The sequence below is a fragment of the Phyllopteryx taeniolatus genome, chromosome 6 (assembly GCF_024500385.1).
Source record: "Phyllopteryx taeniolatus isolate TA_2022b chromosome 6, UOR_Ptae_1.2, whole genome shotgun sequence".
In the NCBI taxonomy this organism is placed as follows: domain Eukaryota; kingdom Metazoa; phylum Chordata; class Actinopteri; order Syngnathiformes; family Syngnathidae; genus Phyllopteryx; species Phyllopteryx taeniolatus.
Genome location: NC_084507.1, coordinates 8,271,271 through 8,290,307, shown reverse-complemented (window position 1 = coordinate 8,290,307; position 19,037 = coordinate 8,271,271). Strand labels below are relative to the sequence as shown.

Here is a 19,037-nt window from a genome sequence, read left to right as displayed (position 1 = left end):
ACTCTGCGGATGCGTTAAAATGAATAAAAGCCGATACGATGTCAAAGTTAACAGCCTGCCGTGCAGCTTCGAGAAAATCAACCATTGCAAATTGAAAACTTAATCCCCTCACTTACACTGAGGGCTTCTTCAACAGTCCAGGGGGTGAAAAACAAAAGAAATGTTTTGACACATGACATATGACAGCTCAGAAAGTTGGCTCTGTATTTCCAACACAAATGGTATTCAGTACTTAACAACATACAGTAACCGAGTCTTGTGTGTGCAGTCACAGAGAAGCCATCTTATGACAGACACCATTCAAAGTGGATAGCATTCATCCACGGGACAATTACCTATTCAAGTCTTGAAAGATCTCGTTACAAAGGACATGAAAAAAATGAAACTCAGGTACTTCAGGTCCTTTAGTTAAAATATAGTCTTTAACAAGCAACCTAACACGTGTACTTGGCAGGAAGTATTTAAACATCTGTTTGAACGCGCTATTTATACTCTTTATTTACATTGGGAATTATAATACTAGTTTGATTCAAAGAGATATATAACCAGCACCAAGCAGATGTCCCACGCTAGAAGTTGGCAGAGAGAGAAGTGAAAATAATAAGTCAAAAAGATTAATTATGGGACAGCAGATTGTCTGAAACAAACAAACACTTCTTCATCTTCATTTTCCTCCTCCCCCTACCCCCTCCCCCAATGATTCTGATTACCGAGCAACTCTCATTGCTGTGAAAATAAACCCCTTCTCTGTTCTCGTTGAATTGAGCTGAATGAAGCTACTGTACTTTAAGGGGTGAGTGTTTTTTAAGATGAACCTATAGTATAATGCTGTTTATTATATTGTTTTCTGCTGCTTTTCTTCTTCTTTTCTTCTGCTCCTGTGACATTACAGAGTCCGCGGAGATGTTGGCAGGTGCATTACTTCTGGGCACAGTCCTTTCAACTTTACCAGGTAGGTTAAAATAGTCGTAATACATTAGATTGAAGAACTAATTTGTCATGATGACATTATCATTTGTTTCATATCGGGGGATGTGAGATCTGTTTTGATTGAGAGGTATTTTATTCTATAGTTTTGATTTAAATGATGTCATATGCCATTTGGCCATGGCCTTGTACAATAATTGAGCACGGTTAATCAGAAATAAAACAATAATCTAAGTCTGATGATAGGTTGAATAAGGTCCTGCAGCCAGGTGCCCTTGGCTCAGGTTATTTATAAAGTATTGATTGTCTTTTTGTGCAAGCTAGTCACCCCTGCAGCCTGCGAGCAGGACAGAATGTCACCATGAATCTCAACGCTTCTGTTTGATTTTATGCTGTTTGACACTTTATTCTCCAAGGAAACATAATTTCGCTTGTGTGTTTTGGAGCGGCGCACTCTATTTCGTCTTGAAGTATGTATTCCAAACCGAAAACCTCCCAAAGCCCATTTTTCATGAGAAGAGCAAAATGTGTCCACTGTTATCCTTGAAGAAGATGAGAAACAGGCAATGACAACAGTGGGCTATATAAAGACCTTCTTCAACACTTTCCTTGGTGTGTGTCAACTGGCACGATGCTTGTAAAAAGGCCATTTCTGAATGATATCTGCTCTTGTTAATGCGTGTTCATAACCATGAATGTTGACCTTTTTATACACATACATCCGTTTTCTAAAGCGCCAGTCCTCACTCCGGTCATGAGAGCTGGAGCCTATCCCAGCTGGATGAGTACAGGGTACACTATGCACTGGTCGCTTAGCTAAGGATCTGCTTCAATTTTACAGGAATTGCTGCTCACCTTCTGAGTCACAATGGCTCCAATGGAACGGTCCACCCATCAGAATCATAATGTATCATAATCTGTTCTTCGTGCACCATGAACCAGATAATACCAAACTAATGAACAAACGGGAGAGAGAGAAAAACCCAAATATGATTCTGGATATTATATGGATGGAAGGATATAGTGTTAGTCAAGCAACTAATCTATTGGTGGCCATGTGCATAGTACTGTCAATTATTATAATCGCTGATTATGATGTTGACACACTGTATGATTGTGCTGCAGGGGGCCAAAGCAGATGGAGTGTGTTCTTTTCTCGAAGAGAGATCTGTGTGTGGGCAGGAACGACCGTCACACTGCCCTGTCGCTATGACTATCCATCAGGTAGCTCAGCAATTGTTTTTATATTATGACCTTGCTGAACTCAGTATGAATAAAATAGATTTACTGTACAGGGAACCCTCGCTATATAACAAATCATCATTTGAAGTGAGTAATTTTTTTACAGGATACCGGTACAGTCTCTGATTGGTTGTTTTTCCTTTCTTAAAAATTAAATTAAAGGTCCAAGATAAAGCCAGAGGGGGTTGATGTTTTTGACAGATCATTTTCTAACGTACTACTGTCAGGTCATATTGACAGTTATAAAAAGTGCTGTTTTTAAAACTTGAAACTCCTGGTTTTAGCTAGCGGATGGTAGATGAAATTATATTGTTTGTTTTAACACTGTGACGTTTGAATATACAATGTTCTCTTGCTTTATGTGTCAGTTATACAATAAACTTCAACGGGAGTATTAAGAAAAGAAAAAAAAGCTTGAAGCAAGCATGCGTTGCCTCTTATCTGCAGAACGGACATTTTACAATGTCTCCCAACAGGTGCTCAGGAAAAGTTTAAAGACTATATGTTTTAATACTTTTAAGTGTGTTTTAATATGTTTAAATGTGTTTCAAGCATGTGGGAGGGGTAAACTATTTTCTATAAAGAAAAGTCATTTTATATGGTGTCTTTAGCTCATGGATTTTCTCTCCTAGTGCGATAAACTGTGGTTCAATGTACAGTACCTTTTTCTTATATACACCAACCAGCAACCAAACATTCACAATCTAACAATATCCAGCAAAAGGGCTGCATGAAATATTTTGCCATTTCATTACTGAGATAATAATGATCCATTTTGATTGATACTGTCAGAGAGATATTAATCTAACAATATGTTCCTTAGTGTGGTTATAGTTTCCTTTACTGCATTCAATTGAGAGCTGACTCAACTAATTATAGTGACAAAGTCACAAAAATATTGGACAGCTCTTGCATTGGGTTTAATTATGTTGTACAAGCAATAATATTGCTGTGGTAAGTCAATGAAACTTAAGGTCTTTATAATTTCTCTACATTATAATTTTGTGCCCTTTGTCCTGAAGCTCTTGTTTACACTTCATTGATTGTGTTTTTTTTTTTTTTTGTCATCATCTTCATAGGTCACACAGTGAAGCAGGTCATGTGGTTTCGTGTATCAGCAGATGGTCAAAGGGAGTTCACCCATCACACGGACATAAACCAAATCAGCCTGTCTTATCGTGGACGCACACGGTAAGGGTATTTGAAAGCAGGCAAATGTTTTAAGGCACACTTGTTGACTAACGAATCAGCTAAGGGTTGGGCCATAACACATAGTTCCTCACAAATCTTAATTCTTAGAACACACTAAGACATTTTGAACTGGATGCTTTACTTTGTGAAAAAGTTTTTGCGGAAGGTCCATAAAGGCATGGTTGGAGTTTGGTGTGGAAGAACTTGATACTGACCTCATCAAACACCTTTGGAACAGAAAAAAGATGAGCCACACCTTCAATGTTCTTCTGGATCAATGGACAAAAATTCCCCCAGACACGGCAAAATCTTCATCAATCATTCACACTCACATTCACACAGGGGATAGGGACCAGGCCCTAGGGGAAAATCCTAGGGAATAGGGAAAATCCACGTATTATTGATGACCATATAATTGCATTGAAAAGAATGTTTTTGTTTGTTTGTTTGTTTGTTTGTTTGTTTAAACTGGCGGCACGGTGGCCGACTGGTTAGAGCGTCAGCCTCACAGTTCTGAGGTGCGGGGTTCAATCCCCGTCCCCGCCTGTGTGGAGTTTGCATGTTCTCCCCGTGCCTGCGTGGGTTTTCTCCAGGCACTCCGGTTTCCTCCCACATCCCAAAAACATGCATTAATTGGAGACTCTAAATTGCCTGTAGGCATGACTGTGAGTGCGAATGGTTGTTTGTTTCTATGTGCCCTGCGATTGGCTGGCAACCAGTTCAGGGTGTACCCCGCCTCCTGCCCGATGACAGCTGGGATAGGCTGCAGCACGTCCGCGACCCTAGTGAGGAGAAGCGGCTCAGATAATGGATGGATGGATGGATGTTTGTTTAAACTAGGGCTATCAATGTAAAAGCATTAACTCATGATTAATCACGCACAAAAAAATGATCGCATTAATCATGTATTAACTCAGATTAATCCTACAATTTATTTTGACCACACACACACACAAACTCCTTTACTTTAACCGCGGCTGGACATCTGAAATGAGGTGAAGGTTGAAGTAGGTCAGTGATCACGTCAATGCTTACGCCGGTGCAAAAATAAGTGAGGAGAGTCCGACGGGTGTGCTCAGTGGCAAATTTGCATCTTTTCATCAAAGCTCGGCAAGTTTAAAATACCATGGTTGGAAAGAAAATCTGCAAATAGGTGAATCCATGGGTGCTGAACTGCAAGTATGCGGGGTCCACTGTACTTGGCAAAACAAACAAACAAACAAAATAAAAACAGGCAAGCACAGGACAATGTGATAACTCCACACTGGAAGGCCTGAGTTGAGATTTGAATCCTGAAATTCAGAACTGTGTGGGAGATCTGCTAACCAAGAATACACCGTGCTGCCTGACCAGATTATATTTTCTTGCATTTTCACTTCCTGTGGGTTTAGGGACCAGATGTCCCAATACTTCTGTGTGCAGTTTTGAGAAAAGCTCATAATCTTGTCGAAAAATGTCTCACACATTCACTGTGGACTGCAGCTACATTGGTGGGAGCTACTCCAGCTGTTCGGTCCAAATTCGGGCTGTCAAGCTGAGTGATGCAGGCCAGTACCACTTCAGGTTCGAGACAGACCAGCCACTGGGAAGATGGACCTCTCCAGACACCATCACTCTCGACGTAACAGGTTGTTTTTCTGCCAACTAAAACTGCTGAATCAGCTGCGACAGATACTACTGATGAAATTCAAGAAGTCTGTTCAAGCAATGCTTTTCGCGCCAGACATTCACATAAGACTTAACTTTGGTTTTGTGTGAATATTTGCATGTGTCAGACCTCCAGGTCCAGCTGCATCCAACCAGGCCAGCCAACATGTTTGGCTTTGCGGAGACTGTGTTTGTAGGCTGCCAGGCCACAGGATGTGCTGCCCCAGGAAGGGGCCTCGCATTGTACAGGTGAGTGTCCAACATGCTCATCAAATGTGTTTTGTAGTTAGCAAAAGCAAAAACAAAAAAAGGACAATAATACTAAAGATCTCACGAGATGCTTTGAACACAGGAATGGTCTAAACCTGGGTTCCTATGATAAATGGATGATTATCAAACGCTTTGACCGAGTGCACACTGGAGCGTATATCTGTCGACCAATCCCACCACAGAATGTGCAGTCCCCGCCCCTGTCTCTGGCTCTCGGCCGTAAGTAATTGCAAACAAAAGTTTGCACCGCATGACCTCTATTTTTGTGTTTGCAATAAAGTGCATCAGTATGTTTTTTCCCCCCAAAATAAAACAAAAAACAATTAGAGATTAATTATTTGCATGAAGAAGTATAAAATGACTGGCATTCCAATCCTGATTGTGTGTAGCTTAACAATGTAAGGAATCTTTGATGTGGTTTTCATTTGATTTGCACACTTGCATGATTAAACAGTAGAAAATGTATGACATTTGAGTTTAAAATCTTCATTGCATCACAAAATATGTTCAGAGCTGCTAACACAGTCATTAATTTTTAAATACATTTGATCCAGGGGTACGTTTCTGATATGGGCGATATGGGCAGCCGCCCAGGGGCGGCACTCCAACCACCGACGTTAGAGAAAATGCATGGATGATGGATGGATGGTTAAATGTGACGTTATTCATTAACTAATCACCTTCTTTTGTTCCTTTCCATCAGATGCTCCTCGTTTTACTTCCATCCGAGTTTCTCCTTTAGGGGGGATGTCAGAGGGCTTCTCGGCCACTCTGTCGTGCACTAGTGAAGCAGCTCCGCCGGTAGAGAGCTTTGCCTGGTTCAAAGGTATTGCACGATCTAATGAGGCAGTGGTGTACAACTACGCTACATCATAGTCACAGCTCTTTCCATAAAGTTTTCCCCCTGTCATGTATAGTCACAAAATATTGAAAACACCTCTCAAAATAATTTAGTGCTATTGTCTACCTTCACTGCGAACTACAACACCAATAATAACAAGTATCTCTAATATCTTTTTGACAGTGTCATTCAAAACTTCAAAAGATGCATTTTGGATACAGCAAGAGATGTATGATGTGTATAACATGGCCGTCTCCTCCACAGACAGGGAGACTGGCAGCATCCCAGACAGTTTTGGGCCTCAGCTCCACCTTTCCCACCTTAAATACACAGACAGAGGAGAGTACTTCTGTGTGGCGCGGAACTCCCTCGGAACCGAACGCTCCAAACCACTTCTTCTCAACGTGACATGTTCGTGCTCTCTTTACTCCTTGCTAATAATTAGGAGTATAACAGTCAATGTGTAAATGTTGAAACAACTCAGAGAAGCGGGAAGCGGTGAGTACATATTTCTTTATTTCTTTATTTATTTAGTTATTTATCCGAGCAAGGAAATTTAGAAAAGATTCTCATTTGCAATGCTGATCTAGCAAATTGCAAATTTTTTTTTTTTTTTTTTTTAAAGTTGGGATGTGGTTGTGCTTACAATACATTCACACGGCTAATAGACTGTGAGGTAAGTCAATTCTAAACCCTACAAAATTCACTGCCACACTGGAAAAGAAAAAGCACTTCATTTTCAATTGCACATGATTAAAACGAGCTAAACTGGCCTTATTTCCCCCTCTTTTCCTCAAAAATAATCAAATGATATACTGTATGTTATTATGTGCAACTGAAAATTAAGCACTTTTTTCATGTACATGTTCGAATTAAGCAAATTCAAAGGACTTTTTTTTATCAGTGCGTAACAGGCATAAGACATTTTGTGCTTCCATCTATGAGATGTTGCCGTAGTTGTCAGTTTACATGCACTTATCATGGGGAGGAATATCAAATTCATTTTGGACTTCTAATGATTTAATGAGATTTGAAAACAAGAATTGGGAGGAGTGGTTTTCCTCTAATCCATACATTAATATTGCTTTAATAGTGCTTTACTTTTTCCACATATTTTTAGTATTACAGGCTTAATCCAAAATTGATTAAATTATAATTTTTTTCCTCCATGTTGTTACAGCGCTTTCAACTTACAATAGCTAACATGACGATAATGTCGTGGGGCGGTAGAAAAATGCCTTCTTTAAGCTGCAGTGTCAAAATTAAACTCTAGAGTTTGCTCCAGAATTAGAAAACCCCGCCATATCTGGACAACCATCTTTGCAGCAATCCATCAATCAGACCTGAGAGTCGCCAGATGGAAGCCACTCCTCAATACAAGGCACATGGCAGACCTCAGACAGTTGATCTTTCAGCAGCAGCTCAACAGCTCAAAGCACACAAGATATCAAAGGAGCGGCTTCAGGGCAACCCTGTGAATGTCCTTGAGTGCTACAGTCAGAACCCAGACTTAAAACTGATTGAACATGTCTGTCTTTCTGTCTGTCTAAGAAACATTACCAATGGACAGTATTATAGGCTGCTTCAATCACATTGTTCCTTGTCCCTGTTTAGTCTCCCCAAAAGACACCCGTGTGCTGATGACACCATCTGGTGACATTCGAGAAGGCTCCTTTGTCAACCTCAGCTGTGTCAGCTGTGCCCACCCTCCTACCAGCAGGTGCTATTCCATTATTAATTATCATTATCCATCATTACCATCATTGGCTCTGTCTTTTATTGTCTCACTTGCATTTTAATGTTGTCGGTGTCTAGTCTGGTTATTTTTAAATTATTTGTTATTATTAGGGCTGAGCAGCATGCATGAATTTGGATCAGACATTTCTCAAATGTAATGTGTTTAACAGAAAAGTAACACTGGAAAAGAAAAGTAACAATTCATCATTGGTAAGTTACCAATGATGAATTGCTCCATCCTATGAATCAGTTTTATCATCACGATCACCACTAATCCTCCTTTAGGCATGCTTGGTATCGCATCCTCGGAGACCAGGTGTTAGCGAAAGAAAGCGTCCAGAACTTGACGTTCCCCTCCGTGCGTGCTCACCACGCTGGTCGGTACTACTGCACGGCATGGAACCAATTAGGACAACAAACCTCTCATACCACCACTCTCACTGTGCTGTGTAAGTTGTGTTTGTGTGTGTTTGATTGAAACCATGCTTGTTAAGTGAGCAAACATGAATCAGAGACAAGCCTGGGAATGGTGTGTCACTTGTCAGGTTGTGTATCTGCCTCCTCTCCTCAATCACGTTCTAGTCAAGCTCTTTGTCTCTCGCTCCCTGTTTGTCTGTCCAACAGCCTCTTCTCACTGACTGCTGGCATTGTTCAGTCCTCTAGCTTACCATCAAAACATTATTTGTTTCTCTATTATTGTATAATCCACTGGATTTAGTTGTGAAGCGTTAATATACCATAATGTCTGGAGCACAGGAAGTGTAAATTGAACAAAATAGAGTTATCTACTCTTCTTTGGGAAATCCTAAAGTTTTGTGAAGTTTCATAATTTCTATGGTGGCAGCATAACATTTTCAAAATGTCTTGGTGAGGTGGCGGAACAACAGGGGAACTCCAACGTTAATTGATGAGCGGTGTCTCCGTACCTTTTTCCACATACTGTAATGTGATGGCATTGTGAATATTGATCCGGACATAACCATGTTCATACATGAACCCTTATATCTTTTAAATCATCCCACAAATAATCCATAAGCTATTTTTGTCTCATGAAAACTCTAAATCTCCGAATGTTACAAAGCAAGGCATCAATGATAAAACAAGTGGTTTGTCAGTGGAAGCTCACAAGAGCTATAAATGGCTTTATAATGTTGTTATATCTTCTTTCTTGTAGACCCTCCCAAGAACACTTCAGTGCTGGCTCGTCCTTCCAGTGTGGTGGATGCTGGCCGGCCTTTGACTCTGACCTGCAGCAGTCATGCCAACCCAGCCGTGGACAACTTCACTTGGCATCGTTTAACACACAACGGAGCATCAGTACAATGTTAGTAGCATTATAACAAAATGTTTTGACTCCAGTTAAACTAAACTACGAACATGTAAAGGTGCTGTTCATTTGTTCACGTCCCACTCTGTGTCCTTCTGCGCTCTTCCTGATGCAGCGTGGGGCAGCCGCACTGGTCCAGTGTTCACATTCTCAGAGGTCGGGCCTGGAGAAAGTGGTCAGTACTACTGTGAGGCTCGAAACCGCATCGGAGTCCACAGCTCCCCTGTCCTCACAGTGCGAGTCAGAGGTACGCAAGTAGTAAATTGATTGGACACATGGGACCACTCTGCATTAGGGGCCCTGCCAGATGGGTTTCTATTTCTTTCCTTCAGATATGCATTTCACAGTATATAGAATAGAACTACAGAATAGAATAAGCCTTTATCAGGTGATGTACAAATTAACATTGTACAGCACCAAAGTGGACAGTACATAATCATTTTAAAGAATAAAAAAATGTTTCCAAAGAATTCAGGCAGTTTAGATAACTGTATATGAATGATTCTTACTATATATGCGGATATGAATGGCAAACTGTACATGAATAAATACAGTATCTACTATATAAACAGACGTAAGTGTGAATAGCCTCAAGAATAGTCAACAGCATTGTAGCATTGTATTGCAATAAAAATATATATACAACATCAATAAAAGCCATTGAGAATTGAATTAACACCAGCAATACGAAACTGAGGAGTGAGAACTGTACATGAACAAACAATATACAATCTATGGATTCTCTCTATGAGAATGTGAACAAAGGCAGCAAGAATAGGCAGTGGCATTGTACAGTGTGTGAACGGATGACTATACATAATCATTTTAGTGCTTTATTTCATTAGTGTGTGTGTTTTTCCAGGCGCATTAGAACAACCTAGTGGGCGTGTCTGGCACATGCCTTTTTTATTTTTATTTTTTTTTTTTTTGTCATTGGCCTATACGGGGCTAGCCAGCCCTGTAAAAAAAAATGATGATAATTACATATGGTTGGTTATAGCATTGGTTCGTTTGCTGCGTTTTTATATTATACTATATTAAACATAATGGATATTCAGCTAGGATAAGCGGTACAGAAAACGGATGGATGGATGGATATTCGGCTATACATATTCATGTTGGAGCAACACATTACAGCAAAATAAAAACAATTTTATAAAGAGGTGATAGTGAGTATCAAGACATTTTGTTTTGACAGCGGCATGAAAGGTAAGGAGGCTCCATGCTGTTAACTTTAGCAAACTGTGAGGCACAAATTGTTGCAGGTGTGAGTCCCATTCTCTTTCAGTCTGGAAGCCATTGTACTTCATCTCTGCGCTGTGGCGCATTCCACTGATGCTTTGAGACAGAAAACAAAGCGACATAGAAACAGTGAACAAAAATTAACATATATAGTGATTAATTTCATTGCCTTTGAGAGGTTGAGTGCAAGGAAACCTTCCAAGTCCTCTCTGGACTCTCTTGCATCTGTTTCTATGAGTCATGGTGAGTCATGTAAAGAAGTCATACTTATGAGGGAGGAGGAAGAGGAGATGAGGTGTTGTGGAAAATGACTATTTGAGGCTAGGCAGCTGAAGAAGGGGAGCTGGCGTTGGAAATCACAACTGGAAACAGGAGACACGAGTCTAGACGCTGGCAAAATGAGGCACGGCTCTTTTTCCATATCTCTTAAATCTCTCTTTCTATTTTTATGTCTGCTGAACTATTTCTGTCACAATTATTTTGTACCTCTTCTCTCCATCTTCACGGAAGGACGGCTGAAGGTTATTGCTTTGGCATCAGCGGTGGGCGTGTCTGCTGGGCTCATCACTCTGACAGTGGCCATTATGATTAGGTGACAGCAACTTTTATTTCAAAGTTTCATTCGTATTCAAAGAGAATCCACTAGAATGTGACAATTGTACCATTTTGACCTCAACATAGGAAACCTATCTAAACTAAAACGTAATGTAATTTCATTTTTCTATCAATATGCTGTATGTTGGAATTGAAAACAGTGGCGGGGAAGTATTATTATTTTGTTTCTGTACTTAAGTAGATTTATCTGTACTTTAAATATTTATTTTTCTGATGACGTTTTACCCAACATTTGAAAACAGATATCTTGACTTTCTACTCCATATTTTGTCAAAATAGGCCTCATATTTTTTTCCGCCTCCGTGGATGACAACACAATGTAAGAAAGCTGTAAATAGAGACACGTAAAGTCAACCGCTGTTGAAATCTTGATTTATTGAGAGCTTGGGGACTTAAAAGGCAACTATCCGCACTTTATCAGTCTTTTTTAAACACGTTTTTGTGCTTAAGTTCCGCTTAAGTATAGAATGTGAGTACTTTTGCCACCTCTGTTATAAGACAACAAACAATGTGCTTGTCATCAACAAGACAAATACCTTTTTTGGTGATTTCCCTTTACACAAAGAGGTACTGAATTGGAGTGCTGTTGGGCAAATTATAAGTGAGAAGATTCAAGCCTTTGTTTGCAACAAACAGCTGAGTTTGGAATGATACTGTGGAACCAATTTGTTTTTTAAAGCTTTCTTTGAATGGTTTGAAACTCTGCACTTTGCTAGAGATTGATCTTCAAACTATATGATGTACTCAAATGGCATTACGGTATCATATTGGTAGATGTGATTGAGCAATCTTTTGTTCATTGTCCACAGTAAGAACATGCACACGGTTGACATGGAATCAGTTCAGGTAGCAACCAAGGTAGGATCTTTTCGTATGCAATTTATGCTAAATTGTGCATTCCAAACACTTTTTGACAACTTAATAATGTCGCTTTACTTTGGAAGAGTGTACCATATCATTCCAGATCATTATGATACTATTTGTTGTGTGTGTTTCAGCGACCCTCAGTGACAGCTGACACCATGTTCTATGAGACGACCCAACCAGCGGTGCCAGTGAGAGAGACCTTAATGTCGGACATACCAGTAAGCGGAACTAATTGTACTCAAATCCAGCATCCTTAAAAAGGCATTAAGACACACACACACAGTCTCATGTGCAGGAGGAACCCGAAGACTTGAGTGACAGCTCCCATCCTGCCATTGTTCCACTTAAGGATGCTCCTCCAATCACAGGAGCTGAAACATACAGCCCCGCCTCCAAATACATCACAGTCCATTACTCCAGACTGTCAAGGTAATAGTTCAACTGGCTTGATGTGATATGCTCCTCGCATCTTTTCTATTTTTGCTCTCTTTCTTAATAATTCATTTGTTATGTGAAGCGCATGACTCCCACCCAAAGCGTTGACAGCGGAACTGTAGACACATTTATATTACAGTGATATCATTTCATTGTTCTCATCTTTCTTTATTCTTCTGTTGTTGAAAGGCAAACATGCAGTATGTGGTAATGATGATGATGATGATGTGAGTCAGATGTGCTCACCAGCTCATATGGTTGCCGTTTGCCGTCTGATTTTGATTCAGGGGAGAGCAGGTACAAGTGCAAAACCTGCCACTTGGGGGCGATAAGAAACCGAAGGAGTCCACCAAAGTTGTTTACAGTCTGGTGCCCCACCATCCTCACCACTGACTTGAGAAGGAAGCTCAGGTGGGACATACATTTTTGAGTAAAAGTAAGAGCGTAGGTTTTAATGCGCAAGTGTTGACGCACACAGCTACGCCACAACATTGGCTAGACCTACACATGTAAAGAGCTCAATGATGAGTATCAAATATTGGCAAAGATACATGAAGTGGAGGTCATTACCATTGTAAACTACACCCAGAATAATGAACATATTGCAAAATTACTATTAATCTAAATGAAGCATTGTTACCATCCTCAGAAGGGCAATTGGTTTCTTTTATTTATTTTTACTGCATTCCTAGTGAGGATAAGCTGTACAGAAAATGGATGGATGGACGCTTCTAGTTTGGCAGCACGATGGACGAGTGGTTAGCAAGTCTGCTTAACAGTTTTCGAATATCAGCTCACGCCCCCCGTGTGGAATTAACATGTTCTTGCCGCGCTTGCATGGGTTTTCTCCGGGTACTTGGGCTTCCTCATACATTCCAAAAGCATGCATGTCAGGTTCATTGAACACAGGTGTCAAACGCAAGCCCTGGGGCCAGATCTGGCCCACCACATCATTTCATGTGGCCCTGAAGAAATTGTGCATCTACTTCATGATCTTGCTAAAATCAATATTGCAATTTGTCTTCAAGTAGTTTTTGTTAACAAAACCCCTTTTGAAACATAATAGTTTTTATTTAATAATAGGTGAACAAGCTATTTTAATAAATTTCTGATGTCAAATCTATCCATCCATCCATTAGGATCACAGGCGCGCTGGAACCTATCCCAGCTGATCCTGGGCGAGAGGCGGGGTGCACCATGAACTGGTCGCCAGCCAGCCAGCCGCAGGGCACAAATAAACAAACAACCATTCACACTCACGTTCATACCTACGGACAATTTAGAGTCTTCAATTACGCATGTTTTTGGGATGTGGGAGGAAACTGGCGTACCCGGAGAAAACCCACGCAGGCACGGGGAGAACATGCAAACTCCACACAGGGGAAGCCGGATTTGAACCCAGGTCCTCGGAACTGCGAGGAAGACGTCCTAACCAGTCGGCCACCGTGCCGTCAATTATTAATTTTATTGGTTAAAAACTGCTCATGTTTATTCTTTTTTCTTTTTTTAATTCATGTACCTAATAAATAATTGGTTAAGGGATTTATTGTAAATATAATAAAACAATATTTAAAAGATATATAATATTTTATTATTAGAGTAAATTATTTGAAAGTACTTCTTTGGCCTCATCTACAAATGACCTGAAAAGTCAGAACTCAGGTTTAGATTAAGAGCATTTTAAACCTGCTTGCTGAAATATCCCCCTTGCTGGTGAACGACCGTCCTGCAAATCAACCAACCATTCACCAGCCCGGTGGAAAAACAGCTCGTCAGTGGCCGCTCAACCTGTGGAATGAGACAATACCGGCGTTTGGGGAACAGATGTCAGGGCATTGTTGTAAGCAGATGATGGGTGATGGCGTTCGGGCTAAGGGAGCCTGGGCGTTTTGTTGAATTTGTTACTGATGCAGGTTCACCAAAATCCTGAGAAGCAAACTCTGCAATGTTGTTTATGCAGTGCAGTTTAGTGAGGACTGCAATGATCTCTACATTGGAGAAACCAAGCAACCCCTATTCAAACATTTGGCACAACATTGGAGAGCAGTGCATGCACATCCAACTGCTGCATGTTTCAGTACTTTTTGCACAACTTGCTGTTCTCTAACAGGTTCACAAAAGGTTCTCGATCCCTAAACTGACCAATAGAAATTCCTGGTTCAATTTGAATTGTGATTTAAACAGTCTTCTTTATCGTGATGTTTACATTTTGACATCTTGATACCAAGATGACACCTAAAAATTGATCAACAGTACCTCACCCTGAGGTAAGCGGCCACTGATCTTAGAATGTCACAGACAGTTTACGACACAGAGACTGAATGAAGGAGTGTCACAGAAAGGCATAGAAGTTGACATCCTTAGGAATTTATTGGTTGTTTCGTGGAGCAAACACCTGTTGTGAATTGTGTTGTTCAGCTCTGCGTTAGAAAACAGCAAGTTGTGCAAAAAGTGGGAACCATTAAACAGTTGGACATGTGCATTCAATAGTTCAGAGAACATCTACAAAACTATCTTGGGTTCCTCTTCACTAGTGAGGGAATAAGAGAGCGGAAGATTGACAGGCAGATCGGTGCAGCGTCTCCAGTAATGCGGACTCTGTATCAGTCTGTCATGCTGAAGAAGGAGCTGAGCCCAAAGGCCAAGCTCTCAATTTACCGGTCGATCTACGTTTCTACCCTCACCATCGGTCACTAGCTGTGGGTCGTGACAAGAACAAGATAGCGGATACAAGCGGCCGAAATGTGTTTCCTCTGCAAGGTGGCTGGGTTCTCCCTCAGAGATAGGGTGAAAAGCTCGGTCATCCTGGAGAAGCTCAGAGTCGAGCCGCTGCTCCTCCGCATCGAGAGGAGCCAGATGAGGTGGCTAGGGCATCTTGTCACAATGTCCCCTGGACACCTTCCTGGTGAATGGTTCAAGCACGTCCCACTCGGAGGAGGTTCCAGGGACGACTCAGGACACGCTGGAGAGAATGCGTCTCTCGGCTGACCTGGGAATGCCTCGGGATCCCCCCCCCCCCCGGAAGAGCTGGAAAAAATGGCTGGGGAGAGGGAAGTATGGGCTTCTCTGCTTTTAAACTGGTGCCCCCGTCACCCAAGCCCAGATAAGTGGAAGAAGATGGATGGATGGATGGATGGATGGATGGATGGATATAGTGCATTTTAGGTTAATCCTGAAATTTACAAAAAAAAATAAAAAATACCCATAACTTTTAATGTGAATTATATCAGCTGCAATTGGCTGGCCACCTGTGCGCCCAAAAGTCAGCTGGGATAGGCCCCAGCTCACCCGCAACCCTAATAAGGACACACGCTCTAGAAAATGGATGAATGGTCCTTGTTAGGAGTTTGCAGCTATGCCTAATGTTATCACTAATTATATATTTTTGTATTGCATGTAAAAGATGCAAAATATAAAAACGCAAAGCATAGGCCACCTGCATATCCTTGTAGATCTCCTAATAATCTTATTTTGATTTCACAAAACAGTGCAACGTCTATATATAGTTATCAAACAAAAACAGCAGCAATGAATACTGATTGATTGTATTTTTTGTAGGGAAAAATACGTTACTCTGTTATTCATTGAATGTGTGGTGTCTGATGTGGTTCTGCTCTTTTCCACTGAGTTTTCCTGTGTGGATCAATCTCTTGTCATTGACACCACGTGTGAGTTCTGAACATAATCACACATGCTGACTCGTCACTGTCATATTATCCAAACACCAACTTGTGGTTCTGCTGCTGAGTCCATGTTCTTTTCAATGTATCGTAAAACACAAGTCATCTGAAATGATCTATGGTCATGAAAAAACAATAACACCATAAAACATTTCCCTTGCACGATGCAAATTAAGCCTGCTGCTGCTTTTTAGACTGAAACTCTTCAATGAAATACGGTAGATATCCAGTAGATGGCACATCATGACTGTCTGCTTTATTCGAAGTGATGCTGCTTTTGCTCCAATAGACAGTAAACTTTATCGAACCATTTATTTGTCTTTTCTTTTACTACTGCTGTACAGGACTTACAAACAGTATTCATGTACAAACACAAACTCACGCACACAGTTATAGTTTATGTTTGGATCACAAACTGTGTGAAATACTTAACACTTTTTTTCTGTTGTGTACTTGAATTATCATAACTAGGTGAACGAAGCAAAGGTTTCAACTCTTATTTTCAAATACCAAATTCTAACTGGTTTATCATCAAAAGGACAATATACAGTACATAAGTTTCCATACATAGGGTTAATAAAAAAAATTTCAGGCAAAACATTTTTATTAATATGCTGTACATGGCTACCACTGGCACCATGCATCTTCATCACATTCATCCAGGTCGGAGAAACAAATTCCGATAAGCAGTGGCGTGCGACGGGAGAGACGGTCTGATGGTCCAAGAGGTCCCTGGCCCCGGGCATCCAAATCAGGGCTGGCGTCCCAACGGAAGGCATGAATTAAACCCCCTGCCCATCCCCGTCCAGGGGAAAAGTTCATGTCAGCAAGCCCCCAGTCGACGATCGCATTTTGGTCAGGAAAAATCTACACACCCTCTCCCAGCCGTCGAATGCATTATACCAATCTCAGGTCATTGGCAAATCCATAAAACAAAAAATGCTACACACACACAAGAGACATCAACTATTATTTACATCTTTAGGGGTTCATTACCACTCCTTTCAAGTTGAAAGGTGAAGGTCTATATATAGGGTTGGGCATCGTTTTAATTTGAGCGATTCCAATCCCGATTCCGGATCCTCATTTCAATTCCAGTTCCAAATCATTCTCGATTCTTTTAGGGGGCTGGGTCAAAAAAGTTTCAACAAAGACCGTCCAAATTATGAACATCCATTTTCTTAGCAGCCTGCAGCAGAAACTAAAATGAATATTTGACTTGGGGTTCTTTATAACCAGTATCAATATCAAGCATATGAACTAAAATGTGTGTGGAACTAACCCAATTGACTCAGCATTTTGGCACAAAAAATAACTTCACACGACACCGGTAAAAACGAAAGTAAATCAAGTCGCAAGAAAAAGAGTAATGAATGGAACCAAATTCTCTGTAAAATGTTGATTCTTTTACCTAAGCACCGATGAGACACAAGGTTAGTGTTTGTGATACTGTGAGACAATGTTTTGGTGAATTTTGTCCCAATTCATTGTGATATAAACTTGCTAGTTTGACCTTGGGTGAAGTTTTAACTCAATGTTAAGCTTGTAATGCGACTGTTTCTACTTTCTTTCAGTATGCTAAAGTAATTTATATTTTATTTTTGTGTTTGTCATCAGCGCTTACGTTGGTTTGAAGACTAAAATAAACGCTTGAAAACCATCAGTGCAACCCACCGTTTAACTCGTTAGCGGCCTCAGTGTCGGCATGGACGTATTTTATTGCTTCACACTCACCCAAATGACTTCACTGAAGTTCCGCGTGGTGTAGGCTGAGGCTCAGCACTGGAGAGAGCACGTCAGACTTCTACACATCGTGACAGCCACCCTTTGCACAATATAATCTTATTCCAAGTGTTGCGGTGAGGTGACTGGTCATTTATTTTAACATAGTTAAGACACTTTTGTTCGCGCTGTCGTTGGGCACAAGCACGTCTTCGTGCGGCTTCTTCTTGGTTGGTTTTCGCCACTTTCTTCTTCGGGGTCGGCGGACTGTAGGCATCGAAACTGGGAACCGAAATGTTTTAATTTGAACGATTCTGGGAGGACTGGAATGTTAGTCCCGGTTCCAATCGTTTCTCAATTCTCGATGCCCAAACCTATCTATATAGCACCCATGATTCTGTATTGCACCATGGAGTACTTTAGAACTGTAACCCAATAACTATTTGGTTGGATATCGAAGAACCATTTGATCCATTAATGATGATGATTTGTTTTGCTTATTTTTCTTACAGCTGGTGTCCTGTCTTTTATTGTTTTTTTTCTCTGTCAACTCCTTTTCCTTTCTGTCACTCCTCTTTGAAACCTCTTCCTGTGCGACTGAAATTTTCAATACATATCCATCACAATACAAGGAACCACAGTAGCAGTATATATATATATATATATATATATATATATTTTTTTTTTTTTTTAAACTCCATCGTTGCACAGTAAAACTGTTCCGGCGTAAAAGGAATGCAGATTCTCCATTTTGCTTGATCTAGCAGCCGAACAGGACAGTTTAAAAAAACAAAAACATTTGGTTCTAGTTTGGCGCACTATAGAACCACTGGATAATTATTGGTTCTATACAGAACCACTAAGAATGAGTGCTAAATAGTAACCAAAAGTGATTCGCCTCTTCATACAAGCCAGAAAAAAAAAAAAAAAAAAAACGCATTTGGGTACTATGTAGAACATGTGTGTCAAACTCAAGACTCGGGGGCCAGAACTGGCCTGCCACATGAGTTTATGTGGCCTGCAAAAGCAAATCATTTGCGTTAACTTGCAGGATTCTTGCTAAAATCTGGTCCACAATTTCAAATTGTCATATGTAATAAATATTGCAAGTATTTTTTTTGTTACCAAACCCCTTTTTACAGTTACTGGTACTTCAACAACAATTGAACAAACTATTATCATTGAATTCTGATTTCAAAAGTAGTGATCCATCAATTTGTTTTGTCTATGTAATTGTTGGATTTATCTTACCCAACATTATAAAAAATAGACACAAAAGGAATGAAGACACTGG

General features: G+C 40.5%; 1 protein-coding gene across 2 annotated transcripts; it reads left to right on the top strand.

The window, feature by feature from the left end:
* The first annotated feature begins 749 nt into the window (after nt 1-749).
* Nucleotides 750-16,323, top strand: si:dkey-33i11.1 (sialoadhesin). 2 transcript variants are annotated; one of them, XM_061777860.1, is made up of 18 exons: nt 750-793; nt 893-952; nt 2,053-2,151; nt 3,249-3,360; nt 4,843-4,988; nt 5,136-5,256; nt 5,360-5,496; nt 5,981-6,103; nt 6,383-6,529; nt 7,733-7,838; nt 8,141-8,304; nt 9,030-9,179; nt 9,298-9,429; nt 10,935-11,016; nt 11,849-11,897; nt 12,038-12,124; nt 12,202-12,335; nt 12,629-16,323. In XM_061777860.1, the coding sequence occupies exons 2-18, from the start codon at nt 904-906 to the stop codon at nt 12,732-12,734; spliced, it is 1,944 nt and encodes a 647-aa protein (XP_061633844.1). In that variant the 5' UTR covers nt 750-793; nt 893-903; the 3' UTR covers nt 12,735-16,323. The 2 variants fall into 2 exon arrangements, with proteins under 2 accessions (XP_061633844.1, XP_061633843.1); XM_061777859.1 differs by having other exon boundaries at nt 12,190-12,335.
* The last annotated feature ends 2,714 nt before the right edge of the window (nt 16,324-19,037 follow it).